Source organism: Ursus arctos, unplaced genomic scaffold (genome assembly GCF_023065955.2).
Source record: "Ursus arctos isolate Adak ecotype North America unplaced genomic scaffold, UrsArc2.0 scaffold_3, whole genome shotgun sequence".
Lineage (NCBI taxonomy): Eukaryota > Metazoa > Chordata > Mammalia > Carnivora > Ursidae > Ursus > Ursus arctos.
Genome location: NW_026622985.1, coordinates 86,673,535 through 86,700,920, shown reverse-complemented (window position 1 = coordinate 86,700,920; position 27,386 = coordinate 86,673,535). Strand labels below are relative to the sequence as shown.

At 39.5% G+C, this 27,386-nt stretch overlaps 1 protein-coding gene across 1 annotated transcript in view; it reads left to right on the top strand.

Moving 5' to 3' along the window:
- The window catches only part of DGKI (diacylglycerol kinase iota), a 415,071-nt gene that overhangs the window by 274,955 nt on the left and 112,730 nt on the right, over nucleotides 1–27,386 (top strand). The window contains exon 21 of the mRNA XM_026511631.4: nucleotides 24,377–24,477. Within this exon, the coding sequence (XP_026367416.3) occupies nucleotides 24,377–24,477 (101 nt within the window). The remainder of the gene's footprint in view (nucleotides 1–24,376; nucleotides 24,478–27,386) is intronic.

Here is a 27,386-nt window from a genome sequence, read left to right as displayed (position 1 = left end):
CCTGGCTGCTCAGAAGTGTTATTGATTGTAACTGATAGTCCTGTGAGGAAAACAAGGAGTTGATTCATGGGCGACGCTATGTGAGAATTCACATAACCCAGCAGAAAAGAGGGATGGGGGCGCTGTGCCTACTACAGCTACAGCGAAGCTCTTCAAATCCTCTGAGAGAGTGGAGGGAATAATTCTGTGAATGCGACAAGAAACTTTGAATTTAGTTTCTTAAATTTAATGTTTCATCTTTTCTAATAGCTACCGAAGGTTCTTTCCTTTATAAAAGAAGAGAGAAAAGGGCAAAGTCTATGGTTTCCCTCCTCTACCAAGAGTATGAGTGGCATTACGGCATCACTGTGATCAATTTAGGCTTTCTCGGTATTACCTTCGGAGTCATTAAAGGTTTTGTTGAGCCACGCTTTTCAAGATGGTTGTCTTTTGACACAAATTTCCTCCAGAACAATGGAATCAAAAGGACTATGTTGAAGGATTAAATTTACCTTCACTCTCCTCAAAGATGAGTTTACTATGCCAGCCTACCCCTCTCTATATAGAGAGAGAGAGAACGAGAGAGAGAGAGAGAGAGAGAGAGTGTGTGTGTGTGTGTGTGTGTGTGTGTGTGTGTGTGTGTGTGGTGTGTGCGCATGCGCGCGCATCCTCTCCTTGGGTGTCTCAAATGACCTAGAGCAAGAGAGGAACATGAGGATGCCTCCCGCCCGCAGCCCTGCCCGGCGTCCGTGCTCCCGCTGCACCTGCCCTGCCCTGCGCTGCGCTGCGGTCCGTGGCTTGCCTTAGAGCCAGCCGCTTGCCCTGTGTCCTGTTGGCTTCATTGCTATCACCGGCTTTTTGGATTACGTCCGTGGCTGGCTGGATTTTCCTTTTCTTTTCATTCACTGTTTGGTGACGCGCTCATTTAATTTCTGTTTAAATTTTGTGTGTCTCTCTTTCTCTCTCCTGGCTTGTGCCCTGTCTGTCCACGCTGTTGTGCTGACTGTCTTCGCTGCTCATTCCCTGCTGCCTCTAGTATCCATCAGGTGCCAGCTGCCGACCTGCGGAGAGTATCTGCTCCCCCTGGCTCCTTCACCACGTGAGTACAAAGCCCGTCCGTTTCAACATTTTGTCTAGCACCCCCCTGTCCTGCTCAGGGTTAGACTCCTTGCCTCCTTTTCCCTCACAGGTCTGCTTCTCAGACAAGGACCCGCCAACCCGAGTTGCCTTCTTTGCCCCTCTGTGATTTGAGATGGAGCTGTCCAGTTCTTTGTGTTCTATTTGTCTCAGTCCTCTAAGGGTTCAGGTGTAGATTTTTGGTGTGTTACTTTAGGGCCCCCAATTGCATGCGGTTGTATAAAATTCCAGACTAAGCATTGGTTTTTATGGAAAGTTTGAAAGAGCCGTAGACCGTGCCCGTATCCGTAACTCAGGGGTGGTGGTGAAGGAGTGTGCCTGCTGCCCTTGACCTGTGAGTGGACTCCTAAAATTATGTGTGGAGTTTCGAGTGCATGCTCATGCATCTGGGCATTATTTGGGTGGGGAATCCAAGGTTGTAATAAAAAATGAATGACCAAAAACGGTCTCTGAGTTAGCAAAACACACTTCATCCATAGTTAATAATTTGTACTTAACGTATTCTATGCTTTTATTTTTTTTGGTGAAAAAAAAAATTTTTTAGCACTTTGGGATTTCTTTTACATGAAAAAGTTGTTGCCTCTGTCTTACCCTTTCTTCCTCTTACAGATACTTAGCTTTTGTGCTGGTCCAGGTACTGGTCCAGGTGCTTTACTTTAACTACTTAACTAATGACTCCCCCAACAGCCCTACGGCACGTGCAGTATTATCTCCATCCGTGGTCTTGTGGGGAATCTGATGCACAAAGTGGTTCAGGAACTTGCTCAAGGTCACACAGCTAACAAGTGGTAGACTGGGATGCACACGCAGATGGCTTGGCTTCCAAGTTCACACCTTTAGCAATTTACAGTTGGCCACCTTTCATCTATGAGGAACCTATGTATTTCTTAAGCCCTCGTTGAATCATTGGCTTTTCAAGGAATTCTTTGTTGATTCTTGTTGTATTAGTTATGTTCTTACTGGAGTTCACTATTGATATACTTATTATAGTTCTCAAGGTTTAATGGGTTGGTATTAATTACATTAGCTCTATATGTGGGTGTGTAGGTGTGTGTGTATGTGCATTTGTGTGTGTGTGGTGCACTAGACTTAAGCTACTTGAAATCATTGACCATATCTTCTTGGGAATTTTTGTGTCCCCAGCCCCGATCACAGATCTTAACACAAAGAGTTCTGAAACCAAACAGAGTTGTTGGTTGGCAGAATGAATGAATGAAAGAATACATGTCTAATTGAATTATAGTGTCTATCATTGAGGAATATGCCAAAATGATTCCTAAAGTTCAATCATATAATCCTACCTTCAGACCTAGTCTTATAGATACACATTTATTCATTCATTTTTCTTTAAAATTACTTTGTACTTTGTGCAAGCATTACTTTGTACTTGCTCTGTGTCCACCGTTTTGTGCTTGGGATCTAGAGGTGAGCACAACAGAAAGCTGCCTTCATGGAACTTAAAATTGAGTGGGCAGAAAATCAACAGGAAAATAACATTTAATTTTCAATTTGGAAGTTATTCTGGGGGTATATCCTACATTCTACAAAGGGCCTCTTCAATAAATTGGAGTCCAAGGAATGGCTTTCAGTGATTTTCAGAGGCTGTACTCACAGAATTCAAAGAATCAAGCATATCAGCGATAGAGATGCATGTGGAATTTGTCCCATTTCTATCACAGTTTTAGTTGTATAATTTAAACAAGGCTCTTTTTAATTGGTACGATGGTACGGTAGACTATCACTATTGTGATAAGGTGTAATAGGCAGAACAGCTAGATGTGGCCACTTTAAAACTTGGATGTTGATCTAAGATATTTTACATCTATATATGATATATTAAAAATTACATATTTTAGATTTTATATTTATATATCTCTGAAATATTTATGTAATAAAACTTAAGAGTACTTTATTTTAATTTTTAATTTTAAATTTATTTTTTAAAGATTTTATTTATGTGGCAGAGAGAGAGAGAGAGCACAAACCAGAGGAGAGGCAGAGGGAAAGGGAGAAGCAGGCTCCCGGCTGAGCAGGGAGCCCGATATGGGACTGGATCCCAGGACCCTGGGATCATGGCGTGAGCCAAAGACTATTTTTAAAAAACCAAACCAACAGATAAGAAAACACTGTCAACTGGGCGCCGGGGTGGCTCAGTCCTTGAGCGTCTGCCTTCGGCTCAGGGCGTGGTCCCCGGGGTCCTGGGATCGAGCCCTACACGCTCCCCCCATGGGAGCCTGCTTCTTCCTCTCCCACTTCCCCTGCTTGTGTTCCCTCTCTCACTGGCTGTCTTTCTGTCCAAGGAATAGATAAAATCTTAAAAAAGAAAACACTGTCAAGGAGCCTGGAGAAAAACCCAGGAACAAGCAGGGTGTTTACATATTATGGCAGTGGTTGACCGTTTTGACCCACTCTCGTGCTGCTATTTGCTATTTTCAGCAATGTTAATAACCACATCAATGTTGCTTTGGTCCTCGTGAAAATCAGGACCCCAGTATCTTGGACTAAGCTTGTTTAATTAATTATTTTTTTTATTTTTATTTATTTTTTTTTTTTACTCTCAGTCAGCCATTCTCTGCTCAGAAAAACTCTTCTATAGATGATCTCTTCTGGGGAAAAGCCTCTCTTTCTACTGTTCCTGTGGTAAATGTTGGTTTCCAAAAGCGACTTGCACGGTCTTTCTTTCTCTCTAGCTTTCTAAAAACTTTTTTTATTTTGTTTTGTTTTGTTTTTGATTGGGAGCAGGTCATGGTGGTAGCAGTGTAATGCATGGGTTATTAGGAATTGCAGCATGCTGCTAATGTCTGTGCACATGGGGAAGTTCATTTTTATACAAAGAATCCTGAAATTTTATTTTTGGTCATATATGACCACATACGAATCCTGAGCCTTATTCAGAAGTATTTAGTGCTTTATCCAATCGAACAAGACAAAACAAATAGACTATTTCACCACAAGTCTTGTGAATGTAGCTTAATGAATTATTGGATCAGTATTTCGATTTAAAAAATCTTTATAATTAAGTGACTTCATAGTAAAGTCCTCGCCGAAGGGCACATATGCACACTGAATTTTATGAGTTCATGAATATTATAAATTTTATAAATTCATGAATACTGATGCTAAATGTTCCAACTACCAGCTCCTGTTCAGCTAATGCCAAAAATAACACAAAGTTATATAATTGTAAAACACCTTTCTAGAACTTTTATCCTTCACTGACTGCTTATTAAATTCCATTTTGTGCCTGTTTTCCACTAAAATGAAATAATATAAACTATTTATACCTAATTTAGTTGATTTTTCATCTTTTAAAAAATACTGAGTGCCTTCTTTAAGTACCAGGGGTTCTGTGGGAAAGTGGAGATTTAGAGATTATAAAGCTAAGGTTTCTGTCCTAGAGAAATGGACATGCCAGGGATTGACCTGTTTTGTTGCTTACAATACAATTACAATGCCATGTGGTAAGCCTCCAAGCACAGATTCTGATTGTATTTCCATGTGAATAAGTATTTATTACATTTGTTTTAATTTTTTTAGTATTTAAAATTAACATACAATAATTGACTTTTTGGTATAGAGTTGGGTTAAGATAGAACCAGCACCCTAATCAGGACACGGAGCATTCTACCACACCAGAGAGCTGCCTGTTCCCTGCACCTCCCATCCCAAACTCTGGCAACCACCAATCACTATAGTTTTGTATTTCTGAGATTGCCACATAAATGGAATCATACAATATGTAGCCCCTCGCAACTGACTTCTTTCAACATAACATCTTTGAGATTTATCAAAGTTGTGACATAAATCAATCACATGTTCTTTTTTATTGCTGAGTAGGATTCTATTGTATGGATCCTTTCATTTATTTACCCATTTACTTGTTGAAGGACATCTGGGTCATTTTCAGTTTTAGGTGGTTAGGAATAGAGCTGCTATCAACATTGATGAACACGTTTTGTGTAAATATAAATTTTCATTTCTCTAAGAGGTTAAACACCTAGGAAGGGAATTCCTGGGTCATATGGTAAGGGTATGGTTGAACTTCACAAGAAATTGACAAACTATTTTCTAGAGTGCAAATTTTGCATTTCTACCAGCAGTGTATGAGAGAGAGTTCCAGTTGCTCCACATCCCTGCCAGCCCTTGGTATTGGCAGCACTTTAAATTTTTCATCATTTAATCATTGTAATGAGTGTCTTTTCATTATTTTCCATCTTTTATATCCTACTTGATGAAGCATCTGCGCAAGTCTTTTGCCTGTTTTTAAATTGGGCTGTTTGTTTTTTTTCCTGTTGAGTTTTGAGAATTTGTCATATATTCTGGATGCAAGTCTTTTGTTAGAGATGTGTTTTGCCAGTGTTTTCCTCAAGTATATAACTTATATCTTGTCTTCTCATTTTCTTTACAAAGTGCAAATTATCAAATTTTTCTCTATATGTGTTTTTGGTGTTATATTCAAGAACTCTTGGTTTGGTCCCAGGTCATAAATATTTTTTCCTTTGTTTTCTTCTAGCAGTTATTGAGTTTTACATTTTGCTTTCAGTTCTATGATTTGAGTTAATTTTTGTATAAGATGTGACATTTAGGTTAGTGTTTTCTTTTGTTTTATTTGCATATAGATGTTCGATAGTTCCAGCACCATTTGTTAAAACGACTATTTTTTTCCATTGAATTGCCTTTACATCCTTATCAAAAATCAATTGGATGTAAATATGGGAGTTTATGGATGTATATGGATGGATAGATATCAATTTCTGCAGTCTCTATTCTTTTCCATCGATCTATGTATTTTTGTCTTTGTCAATGCCGTGATCTTTTGGTTATTGTACTTTTATGTTAAATCTTAAAATCTAGTTGTTATTTTTTTCACTTTATTCTTTATTTTAAAAATTGTGTTGGCTACTCAAGTTCCTTTACCTTTCCATATAAATTTTAAAATAAGCTTGCCTATATCTCCAAAAATCCTACTAGAACTTTGGAATTCTGTTGAATCTGTAGATAAACTTGGGGAATGTAGACCTCTTTACTACGACGAGACTTCCAATCCATGAATACTGCATTGTCTCTCCATTTATTTGTTTTGTGCATCATTGTTTTGTAGTTTTCAACATACAGATCTTGCACATATTTTGTTAGATATGTGCCTGTGTTAGATATGTGTTGGTTTTCAATTTTGGTTGCTGGCGTATAAAAGTACAATGGATTTTCATGTGTTGACCTTGTATCCTGGGGCCTTACTGAAGTCACTTTTTAGTTCTAGGAGTTTGGTGGCATCCTTGGGATTTTCTACATAGTCACACTCGTAATCTGTGAATAGGAGTGGTTTTCTTTCTTCCCAGTCCATATTCCTTTTATTTTTTTATTTTGCCTTATTGCAATAGCTAGGATTTCTAGTATGATGCTGATTAAAAGTGGTTACAGTGGATGTCCTTGCTTTGCTTCTAATATTAGGGGGAAATCATTCCATTTTTTCACCATGGATATGATTGTTAGTTGTAGATTTATTTATTAAAATACTTTATTAGGGTGTCTGGGAAGGATTAGGGAGAACTGGAGTTATTTGTCCTCTACGTGTTAGAATTTGCCAAGAAATTATCTGGGGCTCAAGGTTTCTTTTTTTCCCTTTTAAACTATAAAGTCAATTCCTTTAGCAGTTACAGGACTCCTCAGGTTTTCTATTTCATTGTAGGTGAGTCTCAGTAGGGTTTTGCTTTTTGTTTTTTGTGTTTTTTTAGTTTTTTGAAGTTTTTGAGGAGTTGCCCATTTTATTCTAGTTGGTAATATATGTAGAATTATTGGTAGAATTTCTTATCTTTTTAATGTCCTTGGGGTCTGCATTGATAGTTTGCTTTTATTCCTGTTATTAGTAATTTGGATCTTCTCTGTCATTCTAATTAAAGGCTTATCCATTTTATTAATTTTTTTTGAAAAATCAGCTTTTGTTTTTATTAATTTTTCACAGTTGTCTTTCTGTTTGCTATTTCATTGATTTATGTCCTTATGTTGTCCTGTTTATGTCTGCATGCTTTGGGCTTATTTGGTCCCCCCACCCCACCCCAGTTCTTTAAAGGAGCAGCTTAATTATTTAAGTAGGCAATTGACTCAATTGAGTTCAGGCCACAAGTTCTGACTTACCTTCTGAGAGTTGTAGCTACCATGTTAATTCTGTTCTCAAAGTCTTTGCAGTGCTATTCGTATCTCTGTCTGGTGTGTATGCACCACCCAGTTACCAGTATGGGATCTGGGTTGTACTAGCCTGTAGTTTAGTTCCTAAACTCTACTGTACAGATGCTTAGGGCCAGATTCACCCATCTGCAGCCTAAAGATGAACCTGAGAGTGCACGAACATCTTTATGGAGCTGTTTTCCTGAGCTCCTCCTTCTCCGTTGTCATCCCAGTCCTTTGCTGTTTCCTAGGGCTCACCTTTTTGGTCTTTCAGCGTGAAATCTAAGGTTTTAATTACCTTGCTTTACTGTGTATTTCCTGCAACTGTGTGCATGTCCAGGACCAAGCAATGATATGACAGAAAGAGGGGGGATAAAAGCAATGTTGGTCTATCCCATCCTCTTGAGATCACTGCTTCTTTTATCAGAAAGGAAAGCTCTCTTCCATTACAGTCGTAAGCCCCTGAAGGCCTTTATCAATGATGCTTTGGGGGATGCTGGGGTGTAAGAAATGGTAAGGGGAAGAGACCTGAAGTTTTCTGAGCATTCAGAGTCGTTTTTTTCCCTTAAGCCAGACCTCAAGGGCTCTCTGGGGGCTTTCTTTACCTGTATTTGGTGTTCATTTCAGGCTTTGTGCTGTCTGGAGTCTACAGCAGGGTTTATTGGAGGGAAAAAGAAGGGAGAGCTCACCACCATTTGATAGTATTTTATATTCTGATCTTCTTCTCTAATCTGCTACTATCATTTACTTTTCAGAGTTGTCAAATAGCTGCTTTATGAATCCTGTCCAGATTTTATAACTGCATGCACTGCGGGGAGAAAGAATGGTGTGTGCTTACTTACCTTAGCCACAACCAGAACTTCTCTACTGCCTTTTAAAAGCAGGGAGCTATGATACTGTATCCCCATCTCTCCCACTGCAGTTTAGTACCATAGCTAAACTCCGCAAAACAAATCTGCAGAGAAACCACTGTATTTTGAACTACAATCAACATATGTTAAATGTAATATGCCATCTTTCCCAACAGTTACAATTTAAACATAAACAAGATATTTCCCACTGCTGAGTTGTGTGGATTTACTTGTTACCTTGGGGAAGGCAGAGTTGGACACAGATCCATGAAAAAAGCATAAATTGTCATGTTTGACTACAAACTGAATATGATTCAGCACTCTAAAATTGGTTTCAATAAATGAAGTCTTCATGGTAAAGGATGAAAGAAAATTGATTTTTGTTCTAAGAAGAGGGGGAGTTTTAGTAAGAGAAAGTGAAATATTTTTGATATGTCTTTTTTTTTTTTTATGGTTCCATTTTGGGTTGAGTTTAAGAATTTTATTGTTGAGAAACTACCAGACTCTTCCGTCTTCATCATTGAAGAAAACATAAAGTGGTCATAGGTAGTTAAACATCTGCATGCCGGCCAGCAAAGTAAACTAGCTGATCTTTGGAAGTGCTTTCTAAAAACGCTGTAATTCTATTCTCCAACTAGTCACATCACATTTTTTGTTTTGACATTTTTACAAATTTGTTGAATGTGCTGTAAAGGGTCTGTTTATTTCGTTTATTTAATATTGGCCGTTTAGTTAGAAAGTAAGACTTGATGTGCTTTGTTCAGACCCCTTCTCTTTTCCTTTGTTCTATAACTTCTATTTGCTACAAGCTACACTCTCTGGGAGTAGCAAAAACGTTGCCAAAGTGGAAATTTACATGTACAGCTCTGTAAACTATGAGGGTTACGTGTAAACTAGCCAAGAAGATCCATTACACATACTTTGCCTGAGAATGAGTAAAGCCGATGGTAGCTGACACACAAGCTCTCTTGAGAATGTCAGGATGAAAAGCACTCCTGTCAGACCACTCGAGCCTCCGGAAGAGTGCTTCATGTCTGGGGCAGAAATCTGTCCAGGTTTTGATTCACAGATTACAGTTTTTAGGTGATAGTTTCTAGACCCCAAAATCAATTGCAAGGATACCAAAAGTGCCTAAGCGCTCAAGAAATTATGAATATATGTGTTGTTAAGACTCATTGTTACCGTATCCCAGAGTGATTATCTTTGTGTGACGGGATTATGGAAAATGTTTTCTAGGTTTTTTGTATTTTCTGATTGATTTTAGTGAACATGTATTACTTCTGTAAAGGCAGAATATTAAAAGTTTGTATTTTAAAAAGGACAGGAGAGAATGGCTACATTCATAGAACAGGGGGAAAAATGCCATTTGCTGAATCACAGAGTCAGATAGGGAAGCATCAGAGTTGGCCTCAGGCTTGCTGGACTGCAAAACTGTTTGTTCACTGAAGCCCTGAGCAGAGGAAACTGCTAACCCATTTTCTTTCTTTTCTCTTACTCCCAACTGTCACATTTTCTGAGTTATCTTCCTAGTGATTTCACTTTCCACCGTCCAGTTTCTTGACCTTTAGTAATGTCAAAATGTCATGCTTTCCTCCCTTCTTATGGAATCCTCTGTCCTGGTTGCATAAAACAGATATACCAAACTGAGAATTCCAAGGAAAAGTAGGCAAGAACTGCTTGAGCTTCATCCCCTACCACTTTTTAAACTTGAGTCCAGGCTGCAGCTTGGATGATGACGGTTTTCTTCCCTATGCTCTGCAACCAAGAGCTTCCCCCCTCCACCTGTGCTTTTATGCCCACTCAGATGGCCAGAGGGGTCCAGGGCCTTAAAGAAAAGGGGCATCAGGAACAGCCATAGGTCTCTCACTAGGGTGTCTTCCTCCTTATTCTGTAGCGCCCCCATGGTAACATGCTGCTGTTTTGAGGATCTAGGGGGGCTAGATCATTTGTGTGACATTGACCAAGTGTTAACCTCTTTGCATTTTATTAAAAAAGAAATGCAGCGGTTCCCCCTGGATTTCTATTGGCTCTGAAGTTCTGTTATGCTAAAATTCAGGGCATGACCCTAGACTATATGAAAATCTGCCCCAAAGGGATCTGAGACTTGAAGTAGGCAAGACATACCATGGGACATGACAGGGTCATCATTTATCCTTCGGACTGAGCAGGGAGCCCAGGCCCTGTACTGCTTTGGTACATTTAATTGATGTTTCTTCTTGCTCTCTGCAAGAACACAAGTGGATTTTTTTCATTTAGCCAGAAAGATAGTATGTGTCTGATATTATGCTAATCAGCACCTTGACTTGTGATCAAATTTAATATCTCGATAACTGTTTGTGGTAACGATTGTCATTATTCCCATTCCATAGATGACAAGACTGAGAGTAAGAAATATTAGGAAACTTAACCAAGAGTATATGCCAGAAGGTGATAAAGGTAACACCCAAGGCTTTCTGCTTTGGAGCTGGCATTTAAGACCCTAAACGCCACTGTTGATCTAAACTTTGATCGTTTTCCTGTGTATGTGTTTATTTTCATGAATATGATTTCTATATTTTATTTGGCCACACTAGGTTAACTTCTTATTTTTTAAAGAAAACTTGAAAATAATAACTTAGAATTCAGTTCTGAGTGTTTCAAATGTGTGACTCTTCAGTATTACAGGTTTGCAGTTCGAGTGTTATTATAAGAAAAATGTCAGGACAACAAACCCCAGTTAAAAATAAGTTCTAGTCCAGTTAAAGCACCGGGAGAGTCTTTTAAAATGGTCCGTAATGCGTTTGGTCACAGGAGGGGTCATGCCCACAATGATGGTGGACGGATGGAGCCTGTGCGCCTCTCTTAGCAAAGGTAAACACAGATGGCAGCCTCTGGTACGGTTATGTAAGGCATAATACATTTAGGACTCCCTCCACACTTAAAATTATATCTCGTTACTTTTAAAATTTATTTTTGGAGATGAATTATTCAAATGTCTGCGTAGGTGTAGAAACAGTCTTACACTTACGAGTCAGCACTTCTCGTAAAGTAAAAGGTCACTTCAGAACTGAAGGGAATATTTACTCAGGTGTTGTTGGCTTGAGGTGCGGGGCCTGTGGAGGTGAAGGCACCAGTCGGTTTCAGGGGCATGGGGAGAGTTTGCGGGAAGGTTCAGGTACCGTGTGCACTGCAGGCCCATTGGGCAGGACAAAGGAGGAAGAAAATTTATGAATTTTTGAATTTATGAAAATGTATGAATTTCTTTTATCAAAATAAATTTTAAGAAATCAAAATAAAAAATGACTTTAGAAGTAACATTAGTTCAACAAACACAACACTATATATATATATATACATATATATATTAGATTATGTTATATACCTTGAGTTTTAAAAGAAGTAGAAGTTAGATCTGAATATCTTAAACAGTAACATCAAGCCAGCAGAGATTTCCAAGCCAGGTAGGAATTTTGGAAAGTAAAAAATGAGATGCCTCTCATTCTTCTATTTATGTGATCTTTTTAGGATCAGTAGCTGTAGGACTAAAATAAAATGTATTTGTTCTAGTGATTCTCTTGAGTAGGTATCTGTGTGGTTTGCTTGGGCTCCCGTTACAAGTATCACAGACTGAGTGGTTTAAACAACAGAAACTTACTTCCACACAGACTGGAGACTGGGGGCCTGAAATCAAGGTGTTGGCAGGATTGGTTTTCCCTGAGGCCTCTCTCCTTGGCTTGTAGCTGGTGGTTGTCTTCTGGTGGTCTTCCTCCAGTGTGTGTGGGTCTGTCCTAATCTCTTTTTATAAGGACACCAGGCAGATTGGATTAGGGTCCACCCATATGACTTCATTTTAACTTCATTCCTCCTTAAAGACCCTATCTTCAAGTACAGTCACATTCTGAGGTACTGGGGTTAGGAGTTCAGCATATGAATTTCTGGGGGAGAGGGGGACACAACCCAGCCCATAACCATATCATACTAAATAAATTTGACTGAATTTTAGTTTTCTTTTCCTGTCACCAACTGTGTGAAGACTGAACTTTGGATATATGACTTGTATATATGGTTTAATTCTTTAAAATCTTTCTATTAAAAGGTACAAGAAGGGCTAAAGAGTATTGCTCTTTTATTTATAGCAGATTGTTGGTATTAACTATATGGGTACAATAAAGTTGTTGTTGACCTCTCTGGACCCAAATCCAATTTCTGTAAAATGAGGTGGTCAAATAATATAAACTTTAAATTTTCGTTCATATATGAATTTCTGAAGTATTACTGTAATAAAAGCAACTATAGAAATACAGGCCATACATGGAAAAGGAAGGGAGTAATTTTGCTAGTGTTTGTGAGCAAAAGATTTATTTACAAATGGACTCTCCAAGTAGGGAAAAAAACCCTAAATACTTCTGGAAAGTAGTTATATTTATATCTTAGATAAACCGCAATCTGCAGTGTTATTAATGGATTTAGTGCATTTAGGGAGCAAGGGAAGCGTTTCAGTTTTTACTCCAGTATTACAATAATAACATATCAATAACAAACCTAGACATTTCTTTGGAGCACTCCAAGAGGGTGTTTATTTTGGATTGTTTTGCTGAGGTAGTAATAAAATGCAATGCACATTTCATTTGTAGATTTTTAATTTAATTATACCAATGTGATTTAGCTTCCCAATCTGTCATAATGCCCTGAAACACTTACAGGAAATGAAAAGGAAGTACATTGTTAAAGGCAGTAAGGGAAAATCCTCGTTGATGCTACACTTATTTAGTCCCCAGAACTCATCACATTTCGTGTCAGAAAATGAAATTCTAAAAATGAATTCAGCAAGTTCCAAAGTTGTAGCTAAGATATTTGACTGAAATGAAAGTGGTGTTGGAAGGTTTATAAATGGAACAAAAAGGCCAAAGTTTTCAGCTTTATTTTATAGAGAACTGCAATGATTTTCTTTTTCTTCACCATGTAGACGCTCCTGCTCTCAAGAGAGGTGATTTATGTTCTCTAATTGGGACATAAATCTTTTGGTCTGATGATATTTTGTTGCTCAGGCGAAGTAAAACAATTAAATGTTTCCTTGATGAGAGGGTCTTGGCTTATGAAATGTTAAAGCACTCTCTTCAGTAGAGGCCTGCTCTGTAATGTGCAAGTGCAAAGACAGAGGGAAATGTACAAGCAAATGTACGAGCAAAAGGACCCTGAATTATTTTCATATTCTATCATGACATTCTCAGACGACACCATTCTTTTCTTTCTCTCTTCCATTATTTTCCTTTTAGTTTTGGTAACTAGTTAATATTTCAACGAATTTGTGTTTGCCCTTCATTATCCAAGGAATTTATTAGTCTAGCACTAAAGGTATATCTTAAGGAGGTGTTTTTTTTTTTTCTCAAGTTTACTATCAAGTTTCACAGTTATTTTTGTTGATTAGTAGTTGTAAGGATGAATTATATGATTTTTACAAGTCTTGTTCTAGCAAGGTGTCTTTGTTCTGTCCATCTTTGACACCAACAAGAAGAATGATTTTTAAAAAATTCCCTTGGTCATTGGATTAGGGATTAGAGAATGGTGAGGACAGTTTCTGCCTAACTGGCTAAATTTACTGACTTGGACAGGGGAGTCAGGTTTGGGGACTCTGATTTGCTCGTGGGTCTCTAACAGGGAAGCACAAGGCAGCAGGAGCACATCTGTGCTATGAGTGGGGGGACGTAACTTTCCTCCAGGGATCGGTGGATGAATAGGAAAGAAGTGGTGTCCTCTTCCTCTCCGGGACCGGATGCAGTACCACTGAGTATTCCAGGCCTTGGCAACCCATTGTCAACCTGGAGGGGAACAGGAGTCAGAAGGCAACACCATAAAATGCTAATTACCTAATATGAAAAATGGTTTTGTGAATTTTCTTAAATATCCAGATTTTAAGAAACTATCTGTGTCCTTCCGTAAAACTTTTTATATAGAAAGCTGAAACCATTTAAGGAAGTGCCTCTTACGTAATGCCATTTATTATGAGGCCAATACTTACTTTTTTATTTTCTTGATATAAACCAAATATGGAATCCTGTTCTTACCAAGCATGTTTCCTAGGGAGGCAGAACTACTTCCTTCGCTCTGTAGTTTTCAGTAGGAACACATCTGGTAATTCATGTGTTCAATCCTTTCTCAAATAAAGTCAGGTTACGTCTCTCCACCTTAATAAGATGGCCATGTTTATTTTTCACGCCATTATTGCCTCATGCATTTTTGGCTTCTGCTTTGTTGGTTATTTTTACTTAAAAAAATCTCAATTTTAATTTTTTCCTATAGGATCAGAGGCGAAATAAGTGTTAAATATTTTAAAATTGCATGTACTCTAGGGTTGTATTTTTTAAATAAATGTTACCCTCAGTCAAAATGCCACCACTTTATTCATCAAAGTGCATAGGGTTACTAGAAGATGAGAAATTTGCCAGTAGTTATAGCCACATTTAGTCCTTTATGATATATGTGAAGGACCACAGTGTTTTCTTCTGTGAAATGACACTTTTAATTTTTATTTACTTATATATTTTCAAAGAGTTTTTATTTATGTGAGAAAGACAGAGCATTTGAGTGGAGGGACAGGCAATGGGAGAGGAAGAGAATCTCCAGCAGACTCCTCACTGAGCGTGCAGCCCGACCTGGGGCTCCATCTCATGACCCCAAGATCATGACCTGAGATGAAATCAAGAGTTGGACGCTTCATCGACTGAGTCACCCAGGCGCCCCGAAATGACACTTTTTAAACTATACAAATCCCAGTCCTTGCTCTACACACCTTTCCAGCAAAGAAAGTCAGTTTCTTTATCAGTTCCAAGTAAGAACAGGATATTCCAACAGCTTATTATTGCAAACCCAAAGGAAGAGGTTAGCGTTTAAATAGCAAATAAATGTTAGGTTTTCCTTTTGTCTGATACATAGAAATTGAAACCTGAAGTAAAAAAATGTCTCTCTCTCTGAGCACATGAGATCTGAAGCCATTTGTTGGATGGCTTGAGAGTAACATTATCCTCTTCTGTCTCATTGGCTCAGGCCCAGTGGTGCCTTACTCCACTGGAGGTGGTAATTAATGGACCTCTGTACAATCAGAGAAGCAAAAGAATTCTCTAAGCCACTGCAGGCTCTGCTACTAAAAGCCCATATTAGTATTTTATGATAGAATCTTTAGTCATTTTTAATAGCCAGGAAACCTCCATTCAATCGACTTACCTCATGAAGTAGAAATGATTCTCGCCTGATGTGATGAAAGAGTAGCCTTGAGTTCTTATTCCTTTTCCAACTGTTCCTCATTCAGCAGTTTGAATTTGCAGGATTCTATAAAAATGCGTGTTCCCTCTACCTCTGATTTCCATCCCTCTGTATTTCTTGGAGGTATTTGCTTCCTTTGTCTTTCATCATGATATCTGTCCAGCTCCTATACTCTTTCAACATAAAACAGTATAAAAAGAGTAGAAGAGGGAACTTAAGGTCTGAAGCTCCTATAAGTTTTCTGAAAGGGTGTCAGCTCTACTTGCCAATTCAGCAAATATTAGAACAGGAGACTCTCAGGAGATTTAAGCCTGTAGGTGATATCTAATGATAAGTAGAAATTTTTCTCCATTCGTATTAACCAGAGATAAACCAGAGGATCAACCCCATCTGTGAGGATAGCATGAGCATTGAGATTATTTTTCGTTTGTTTGTTTAGTAATGAGAATTGATTTTTCCCTTGAACTGATTTCTGTTGACTGGTCCCCATCCAGTCATGGGGCCAGCGATGCACATTACGTAGGTGGGATGTAGAATGTGGTTCGCAGGATTAGGTGGGATGAAGAATGTGGTTCGTTGTCACGGAAAATAGTTCTCATTTCAAAATTAGTAAGTCCATATGGGAAGCAGCGGCTTAACAAAGATAGATATGTCTGGGCATCCTGTCCTCAAAGAGCTCGTGATTATGGGGGGAAAATCACCATGCCATGATCACATTTGCATTTCGCACTGACTGCTCAGTCTACAGCACTCAGTCTAGGTGCAAGATGATAGTAGCTTGGTCTGTGGGGGTGTTCCCAGAGGGGGTAGAGAAGCATACATATTTGAACACGATTTGAAGAAAGACGACTAGCAGGGGAGGGAAAGAAGGAGCAGGTGGAAAATCAGAGAGTCTATTGAACTGAAATCCAGAGAAAAGTGCTTCAGGAGTTAACCAGAATGAGGAATGCTACTGAAGGGGGGATTTATTTGAGTGTGGACTGAGAAGTGGATTTAATGAGCATGAGTAAAGGGAAAGGAGAAGGTGAAGACACAGTGTGATCTCATGTAGATGAAAGTTTGAGGGTCCGTAACTTAAAAAATAGATCTATGATTCCAGTACCCAGAAGTGGTAATGTTATGTATATGTGGGGGGGGGGGTTCCACATAAAAGTCTCTGAGTTGATGGCTGAGTCAACAATAGCTGTGATGTTCATTATTGCGAAAAGAAGTAGATGGTCAGGAGAACTTGAAGTGTTGACCAAGGCTATTGGCCTGTTCCTTTTCCTTTCAAGCAGAAACAAAGTTGCGATACTCGCCAAGCTGCTTACAGGTGCTCCCGAGTGAAGCCGCTACTAGTTGTCTGTCTTTGCTTCTCCTTTGTATGCCGGGAAGCCGACGCCCAGCACAAGAGACAGTGTGTAATGACCACATACTAATTTCACTCTGCTGCGTGTTCATTTCTTACAATCTCGGAAACATAAAAATGTATTTCAGTAGAAAGCATGAAAATGTGCATGGCAGTATGTATTTGAAGATCTCCAGAACACTTTAAAAAATTTTTTGTTTCCACTAATTGCATAAAAGTTTCTAATATTTGGAACTTAAAACCTCTTTTTAATCTCTTAGCCATTAAGTCGGCAAATGGTTTCTTGGGTAGGCTTCGAGGTCTGGCGTTTCAAGTTTACATTCTTTTGCCATCGGTGTCTGTAGTTGATTATCCCAGTGACTTCAAACCCAATTCCGACCCGAATGGTAGAAGAAAAGTCAGTACGTTATGGAGAGAGATACAGGTTCTTTAGGAAGAATTTATAAATGCTTAGGGTCATCTAAACAAAGACTAGGGCACTTCCGTCCTGTACCTTCCACACTCGATGAGGGTCAAGCAGAGATGGAGCAGCCATAGATGCGATCGTGGGGTAATAGACCATCAGATGGGATAGCAAGTAGTGACTTAGTGACCATCTAAGTTTTCTCCAACTCTGCAATGCTTTAATTCCATTATCTTATTGGAGATCTAGAGGGAGAGCGGTCTCAGATAATTTGTAACTATGACATATCATATTATCCACCTCACAAATGGATGCCTTCAGTCAAGAACTTCATTAACTTTTTTTTTTTGTTGTTGTTGTTTGTTTTTTTAGAGGGATAGAGTGAGCCCAAGAGGTGGGGGAGGGACAGAGGGTGAGGGAGAGAGAGTATTTTTTTTGAAGATTTATTTATTTAGAGAGAGAGTGTGAGTGGGGGGAGGGGCAGAGGGAGAGAGAGACGGAGAGAAGCAGACTCCCTGCTGAGCTCAGAGCCCCACACCAGGCTTGATCTCAGGATCTTGAGATCATGACCTGAGCCGAAATCAAGAGTCAGATGCATAACTAACTGAGCCACCCGGGGAACCCCAACAATGTCTATTGAAAAAGAATTAACAACCTTTAAAAGTACTTCTCAGTGTTGCAAGTGGGGAAAAAAAGTACTTTCTCTGGAAGAACATGTCGGACAGTGGGAGCTCATGATTGCTGTTAATGTGATTTTGGTTTATCTTTGGTTCCAAATTCAAAAACTCCTTTAAAATTTTTTTCACATTTCGGAGGCATTGTTCTCTACTCCAGGCAGAAGACAACTGAATTATAAGAGTTCTCTCTGAACTCGGCAGGTGTCAGAAATCCATTTTAAATCTCTGCTCAGAAGCTTTGGTTCAATTTGGTTTTACTGCTCAACGCAAAGGGGCCCACTTGGATGTGTTTTTGGATAGGTTATTGTCAGTGGCAGCTTGAAAATGTCCCAGGGTAAATTGCAGCAATTTCTAGGAAGTTGCTAAGGAAGCTATTGAGTATAATTATATCTAAATAAGACCCAGCTTGATAGCTGATGAAAGGATGTGGTGCGGTTTAAGTGTTTCTGGTTCATTGTTATTTAATTGAAGAACAGGCAGTCCTGAAATGGTATACATACTTTTCTGGTAGGGACATCTACCATTTGTATGTTCTTTTCTTTTTTTTTTTTTTAAAGATTTTTTATTTATTTATTAGACAGAGATAGAGACAGCCAGCGAGAGAGGGAACACAAGCAGGGGGAGTGGGAGAGGAAGAAGCAGGCTCATAGCGGAGGAGCCTGATGTGGGGCTGGATCCCATAACGCCGGGATCACGCCCTGAGCCGAAGGCAGACGCTTAACCGCTGTGCCACCCAGGCGCCCCTGTATGTTCTTTTCTATCTGTGCAGATCCCCCTAGAGATAAAAGGCGAAGGGGTATAATCCAGCATGGATTTACCTCCACATCTTGGAGAGCTGGATGGAAAAAGGAGAGAAATGGACAACCCAATCAGGGTTTGCCCTAGGGCTCACAAAGAGAAAAATGGCTATGGAAAGGCTCAGATGATGTCAAACTGTGCTAAAGGGCCATGCGTTGTCCCAGAGGAATTCAGCTTTCCTGCATTTCATTCATTTATTTGTTTAAAAACATTTATTGTAAACAACGTGGGCCAGACTCTTAGGTGCCGGAGTTGTAAGGAAGAGAAAGAGTCTTTTGTGCTATGACTTCACACTGAAGTCCATTCATAAAACAAGGGCCAGTTCAAATGAATCCTATTAAAGATTGGTTAGAAATATACTTTATTACATCGAGGTTATGATCAGGTAGAATCTCACGTTTATATTGCTCGAAACAAATTAAAGCAATGCATCACTATTAAATCAGGCCTGGAAGGAGAAAGGCAGACAAAGTTGTGATGTTTTCTGCCTTGCAAGGGAAAACTAACTCTTTATATATGAGTAGCAAATTCCTGGTTAAATTATAGTTCATCGTAAGAATCAGTGAGTCTACATGAGCGTTTTAAGGGGCAGGCCTTACCCTGAAGCATTTAAAAATGTTAATGAAAATTGGACATTTACAAAGTACAAAATGTAGAGTAATTATATAACTTTAAGGGCCTCCTGTACCATGAATGAGGATTTATATTCCTAGTATCTTTAAGATATCTTGCAAACATTCACGGCCCCCACTTGCTTTCTCATGCCACAGGCTATAGATAGCTACCTAACTCTGGATCTTTGTCCCCCCGACCGTGTCATCAAACTGTCATTCTGATAGGGTTTGGTATCTTCTAACTGCTACTTAGAGCTGTGACTCTGGCTTCCGGTATGATATTATCTGGGATTCAATTTTTTAAAAAGAGGCTTATGGAAGTTGAAGCATCAGAGTTTTAATAAAAATATAGCAACAATTTACTTAACACTATTTACCAGGGATGTGCTAACTGCCTTACATGGGTTTTCTCATTTTTTGCTCACATATTTCTCTCATCAGTTCCATTTTCAAATCAGAAAATGCTTTAGCCAAGGTAACTTCAGAGTTCTCAATGTCAAACATGTATTAATTGACAGAGTTCAGATTGGAACTAAGATTTCTTCTGAGTTTGTGTCTTGCGTTACACACTGTGTTATAGTGTCTTAATATTAAAGGATATTATTCCCAGATGATTCATGTTTCCAATGAAAAGAAGAAATTATGGGGTGTTGCTGGCCTTGAGGTGACCCTAGGGAACAAAAGCCCCCAATTCATTCTCTTCGTCCCTAAGCGGTATCCATGTGAGAAGTTTGGCATGAGGAGAGTGTGTTACGAGGACTGAGAGAAAACTTCGTAGTAAGGACGGTGTCAGTTGAATAGCAGTGAGTGTTCTGGGAGTTGTCTAGATGGGGATCCACCTCTCCCCTCCCCTGCATCTCAGGGTAACAGCCATGTGTAATGTGAACATGGGAAGGTGTGTTCTGGAGCCCAAGTGTGTGAATTTAATGAGATGCTTTATGGTAGTTCTTGAGGGAGTTGTCATGGGGACATTTGGGAGTTACGTTCAGAGCCATGAACTTCCAACATGCACAAAAAACTCAGTCTTGACATTTCAGAGGAAATTTGTGAGGAGGTGATAGGTTGAGGTCACTGTCCTGATTTCAAAGGGAATTCCAAGATTGCTGAGGCCCTTTTCAGAACCTTGAGTGAGTCCAAGGAAGTCTGGTTTAGAACCCCTTCTACAGAGCCTACATCAGTATCGGAATAGTTGGTGGTAGATGTTGGCATGGAGGCAGATTCATTTTTATCCAGGATGTTCATCTCTTCTATGCTCTACTAACTTTCTTGGGAAAATCTAATTTTAGAAAACTAATGGCACTGCTATTCCCCAAACTCCAAGGAACAGCTTTGTCATCGTCCACCTCCATTCAGCCACTAATGGCACATTAATATATTTTGACATAAAGGGACACAATTGAATTACTTGGCTTTCACTTAATATCTGTGTATTTTATCTTTCCCACCTTCTAGTTGTCTGTGTTCATGTCATTGCTTGGCCTGTAAAATACCTGTGGGAGAAGGTCCAGGAGAATGATGGCCCTACTCAGACTAGAAAGTTTCCCCTGAGAGGAAGCTCGGCGGCTGGTCAGAAGGGCCTAGGGCAGTCCCAGCACACACCCTAAACTTCTTCCGCTCCCCAGCAGCAGATGCTGTTGTTTATTAGCAGAACCTTATGTAGGGGAGTGATTTTCAGAATGATGATTATACTGATAGTAGCTAGTGTCTACTGAGTACTTACAATGTGCCAGGCACTTTTCTGTATTGACTCATTTAATCCTCCTGGTAACTCTGGGAAGTGGATCCTGTTCTTATCTCTACATTACCCAAGAGGAACCCTGAAGCACAGGGTTTCCTGGTTAGCCAGTAGTTGGAGGAAGTGTACTTCACATCAGGCAATCTGACTCAGAGCCTGAGCTCTTCCACTCTGCTGAGCTGCCTACTCTTTACACCAGGAACCAAAAGATTTCAAAGCAGATTCCCATCATGGACCCCGTGATTGCCCTAAAATTTGCGGATGACCCCCGACATTTGATAGCAGGCCAAACACCAGGTACCTTCGTCAGAAGAGTGGGTTTAAGCAGGCTGCTGCTGGTGGGAACGTGGGATGCGTTGCAGGTCGTCAGGAACAGATGGGCACTGACAGCGAGAGAATGAGTGTATAAGAAGGTGGGATGGGGGAGAATGCCAAGCAGTTACTGAGTCTGCATTTTCTCGTCTCCTGCCTAGCCGATCGCTCTGGAGGTGAACTGAGATAATTTATGAATTCATTTGGATTCTGGAAAGTTCCATTCAAATGACAGTTCCTGTTGTATGTCCATGGTGTACCACCTGTAAGGAAGATTGGTGGAGGCTGTGGCTCAGGAGGCAACACTGTGTGGCTGGAATTGCTGGGCACAGACACAAAGCTGGGAGGTGGAAGCATGTGGGCAGGAAGCAGGCACGGATGGACCATGAGAAAGGCGGTACACAGTGGTTGGCGAGTGGGGAGCTCCTTGGGGAAAGGCGTACAGGGACTGGTCTGTAGTCATTCTCTGAATCCTATTTTCTACTCTACAGCTACTGCTGGAACTAGGTCTTACTTCAGCCCGCTGGAGAATGCTAAAGCTCACTGTCAATTGACCTACTGTCATCTCAAAGTGTAATTAAGTTGAGCTTTTTCAACCTCTGTTCTCCCCATCTCCCATCAGAGGGTATGGTGGGCCACCACCTTCTATGCTTCCCGCTTCCGTCTTACCTGAAGTGTTTGTGGGGAAATATTTCTTAATTACAATCTTTTCGGGTCACTAGGGTGAACTTGAAAATAAAAGGATCAGACCCGCCTTAATTTTGGGATGAGCATCTGGTACAAACACTGTATGGTCACTGTTAATGGCTTAAATTCTTTCCTATTCTTTCCTATCTACTCACACCTAATACCTGACATTCTTTGCTGTAACTTATTTTTCCTCTGGTTCTGAGTTATCATTTATTTACAGATTGACATAATTTTAAAATCTTTTTCTGAAAAGGATGATGCTTGGTGTAAAATAATCCTTAAATCCCATTACGTAGAGATAACCGCCTGGGATAGCTTGCTGAACATTCTCTCCAAACACTTGTGTACATAAACAAATGCCGAAATTCCACAGTTTACATGAAGAAGTTCTTTCCAGATATAATTTTCCGTGATTTTTTTTCACTTCACAATGTTATAGTGAGACTTACCTCTAAACAAATATAGATTTACACACTCATTGTAATATTTGCCCGGTGTTCTCTTGTTTCAACGTACCACAGTTTACTTACCTCTCCCCCAGTTGATTGTTTATTGATAAGAGTCTGAACACCATATAAAGATCATTTGACATTGTTAATTCTGGATCTATGGTTTTGCTGTCACATCCATGGGATTCTTGGCATCATATAATAAAACAAGCATGAAACCAATGAATGAAGAGTCCAAGACTCAGCTCCCGGTTCTGCCACTCAGTAGCTATGTGACCATAAAATCACTTTACCTTTCTAAACCTCAGCTTCCCTGTCTGTAAATGATGGTAAGGGTACATGTGATATTTCAGGCAAAACATGCCTTCAAATCCTATTTCCCATCACAACTTATACCCGTTTTATTTATCAATGCCTGTTTCCATGTCCAGCACAATGCCCAATACAAAGTTGGACACCCAACAGACACACTTTGAATGGACTAGTCCATTGATTTGTCTTCTCAAAACTCCCTCAGAATTATCCATCTTGTCATTTCATATTGGCTGAGTTTTTAACCCAGTCAACCTCAGACATTTTTATTTGTCTACCATTTCTTTCTAGAATTTATGCACTTGGATCTAAATATCTTTGTGAGAGAGGAGGAAGGGAATTATGTATGGGTGTGCACATATGTATCCATATGGATCTATATGTTGTTTTGGGGGGTATTAGAGTGGGACTCTACATGGACGGAGTTACTATACTTTGCCCTAAGATGAGGTATTAGGCAAGAGGATGAGATTAAATTATGTTTTCCTCCTTCCAGAGTTGCATGTGTGTGTTTGAGGTAGGGGTCACTGTATCCTGACAATATTTTATCACTCCCTCCTTCCATCTATCTTTTTCTTCTTCCTTCCAACTCTGTCTTCCCTTTCTTTCCCTTTTCCCTCTTCTAGTCCTTTCCTTCTTTACTGAAACGAATAGAAGAGTAATGCTGTTCTTTCTACTTTGGTCAATAGTGACTTTTATCCCATAACACAAGAAAGGAGAAGCCATCCTGTATTTGCTAAAATTATCTGAACCAATGAAATCTAAGTATAAGATAATACTGAAGGACAAGTGTCCAGGATTGTGTTATATTAATACATTGAAGAAATGCATTGCTCTATAGTGGTGATGATGAAAAATTGTTTGACTCAACTAATGCCAATGATTAAACTACTTTGAAAATATTATGTACAATCCAAGGACATTTTGTGAGTGAACAGGATGCTTCAGAAAGCTGGGTGCTACGCTCTCTTAATTGTTTAACATGTATCCTGACCCAGTTTGGATTGAGTTCTTTTAAAATGAATTACAACTTCATTCCTTTTCTAAAGAAGGTACATTATACATATTTTAAAATTTTTTCATCATTTTGGGGCACTCAAAATCACCATCACAGGCAGCATTTATTGTCATAAACTTTGAGAGGTGCTCTCAGACTGTTGGGGTACGTAGAGGTATTTTGATCTCAATCCTGTGCTTTCTCAATTCTTGGTCTGCTTTTTAGAGGGTTTTTTTGTTTATTGTTTTTGTCTCTTCTGAGGGTCAAACTGCTGTATTTGGTGGATAGGGGCATATTCTCCTAGAGCAGTTTTTACAGCTCTATGCTATGTCTCACTGTTTCAGATTGGCTGTGTCTCATTTATTGTGGAACTAAACACATGATCTTATTAGAATTTTTAATAAGTTAATAGTAAACAGAATAGGAGTAGCTTCCAGAAGCTTTTTCTGCCTATTTCCATGTTCTTACCTAAATTCCAGAAACTTGAGGTTTCTAGAGATGTATTCTTCAGATAATGGCCATATTCTGGTAAGGAACCTACAATTCTGGTTTGAATGAGAACTTTTTCTTCCAAACATGAAGAGACATTATTGCCTTTAGTCCTTCCAGGTGCATGTGACTCTCAATTCTATTCTCTCATTTGTCTGACTACTTGGTTCTTGTTTTGCAGTCCCCAGTCTGTCCCAGACCGCCTGAGGATCCGGGTGAACAAAATCAGTTTACAAGACTATGAAGGATTCCACTATGACAAAGAGAAACTTCGGGAAGCTTGTAAGTTGGAAGTGCCTAGTTGATATCATGTGATCACCCTATCTTCAGCTGGTTGATCCTCCTTGGGTTGATGGATAGATTCATCCTGTGTCTGAAAACAATGGTTAGGGAAATGAAGGGAAGCATATACCATGCGAAGCCCAAGCGATGATTTATGGGCTGAAGAAAATGGAACTGGGCAAAGGAAAACAGCAGAAGAAAATTATTATGCTAAGAGGACAAGTTAGGATCTCTTGGTTTATTAACCACTTCAGTCTCAGGTTTACCCAAGATGAGAAAGCAGAAAGTTGGCGAATGTCATATGGTATCATAATGTCTAGAAAACTCTTGAGACAGCACAAGTCTCTTCCTGGAGTCTCCATTACCAAATACTGTCCTCATTCTTCATGCAGGTGTGACAAAGTTATCTGCAAAGACATGTCCAACACATCCAGCTATTACGTGATTGCATAAATGTCAGAGGCCCATAGAATACTCAATGTCATGATAAAGTAATTCACAATTGATGAGGTGCCATTGTTCCTGAAATCTTAAATCGACTCCACATATGAATGTTTCTCAATGTTCATATTTTTCATATGGTTCTTTAAATGCATAGCTGATTTTTAGTTCATCTTTTCTATCGTTCAGTATTTATTGGGCACTTTTTACATTCCATTCACTATGTTAGATCCCTATCTGTACTATGATATATGAGGTAACCAGGTAAAGTAGTCCAGAAGATGTTAAGACTGCAGGTGTGTTAGATATTAGGGTTCTGGGCTCTGTCACAATTATGGAGGCCAGTAGTCAAATGCAGTAAAGTCAGAGAAGATCAAGACCAGTATCCGAGGGTACAGGCAGGGATGCCAACAGAACAGGAGTTTGATAGAGAACCAGAGGTTTATAAGTTTATGACGCCCAGTTGGTTCCAATATGGACCGACCTAGGGTTATGGAAGACACAAATAGCTAAAACTGGTGGGAATGGAGGAGGGAACACATTCTAGTGATAAGGACTTCCAAGCTCTGATTCTGGACCTGTGATCCGGAGTGGGGATTCAGTGGATGGAAATTCTGAAACCCAGGGTCAGTCTCAAGGGTGAGTGTGGGGACTTTCCGATCTGGAGGTGGCAGTGAGCAAGGGTCCATTTCCCTGGTAGCCCGACCACTGAACCACCCAGAGAATTCTGTGCAAAATTTCTCCTCTCAATTCTATCTGCAGGTTCAGCTTCCTCAGCCCTTCGGTGTTCTTTTCCTTAAACATCAATACTTTCTGCCTTCTCGCCTGCCTTCCCCCTCTCTGCTCTTCTCTCTCATTTCCTTTGTTTGGGAAAGTTTGAAGTGGGAATGGAGCAATTCCCTGGACTTTTGCTTTTCTCCCTTCTATAAATGACCCATTATATTTTCTAATATAAATGAGATTATAAGTGACAGACTAGCACAAAATCTTATTTAACTCATAATATGATGGACATACATGTTTGCATTGGGAGGTGTAGCTATAGTGTGAGTTAAACTGACTTTGAAAGGCTACTTATTATAAAAGTGTTTTATGTCCTTTCTCATTTCCAACTTATAGACAAATAGCTTACAATTTTTGAAAACTAAAAAGGAAAGAATGGATCTCAAGTCAGTTAATATTTTTTCAGCTTACCATTGACTCTGAAGAAAGTCAGTTGGGAGTAGGGAAGCATTTGAAATTTGGGGCTGAAATGAGATTTGAGGCTTATCGGTGGATTTCAATTATCTGTTCTATCTTTTCCCTGGCATTATCTGTCCACCATTGCCAGAGGTAATTGTGATTTGAGTTTTTACAAGAAGATGACATTTCCTGGCAAGTGCTTTACTCATCATATCTTATGTGATAAAACTTCTCTGTAAGGAAACTTCTTATATCAAATTGGGGGAGGTGACTTGGTATAAATATAAATCCAGCAAATTCACCAGTGTCTTTGGATCTCAGAAGGACAAAGAAACACTCAAAGAGGGAATGAAGGAGTTAACTTGTTCTAAAGATTTCAGTCTGAAGGAAACAGTATGTTAATTAGAAGTAAAGATGGCCAAGTCAGGCATTCCACATTTAATACACAGTTATGATGCTTCTAAACTGTGGTTGTCCAGGGCAGTTTGTCCTTTGGGGTTATGTATTTGATTCTTAGCTTCACTCTCTTGCCTGATTCCAACTTGCAACCAACTACAGAGTCACGGCAAGGCTGGCAGAGCTCAAACAGTATAAAGACAAGAACCAGTCCAAGTCCATATGTGACATACAGTGCCAAATAGATCTGTTATTTCAGAAGCATTAATTAAACAAAATGCATAGAACACCATCTAGATAAAAGGGTTTTGAGGACTGCACTCTGACCTGCATCCCAAAGGGAGTGAATCCTCTTAGGCCGTCTATTGATTGTGAACATACAAACCCTAAACCAGAGCAGTGCTGCGTTACCGGGTTTAAAAGAACTAGTTCCCTTTCTGGATGATACACTGAGTGACTCATCCAGGCAGCATGTGGCTGTTTGCCATCCCTGTTTAATAGATCTTGCTTATGTGTCTGAATCATTATTCGTATTAGATTACAAGCTTGAATGTTTGTTGTCTAACAAAGCCCCACTTCCGTCCGTAAGGCAGGACTTCTTGGTAATTACAGGATGGCAGCCCTTTTAATTACCTTGCTTATTTTTAGCATAGAGAAAGATGACTACACTATTTCAAAGATTTACCACCCCCCTTCCATTTAGCTCCAATTCGCCTGGGGGTATTCCCCCTAAAATAATAGCATAAAGAGGGTTAGTCTATGCAGTCCCTCCCTCGGTGCTTGCCGATAAATTTCAGACTTACTTAAGATAATTAGGCTCTCATTACTGGCTTTATGAATTATTAACCCTCAAGATAATGGTTATGGTGTCCAAGAGGAAAGTCTATTCA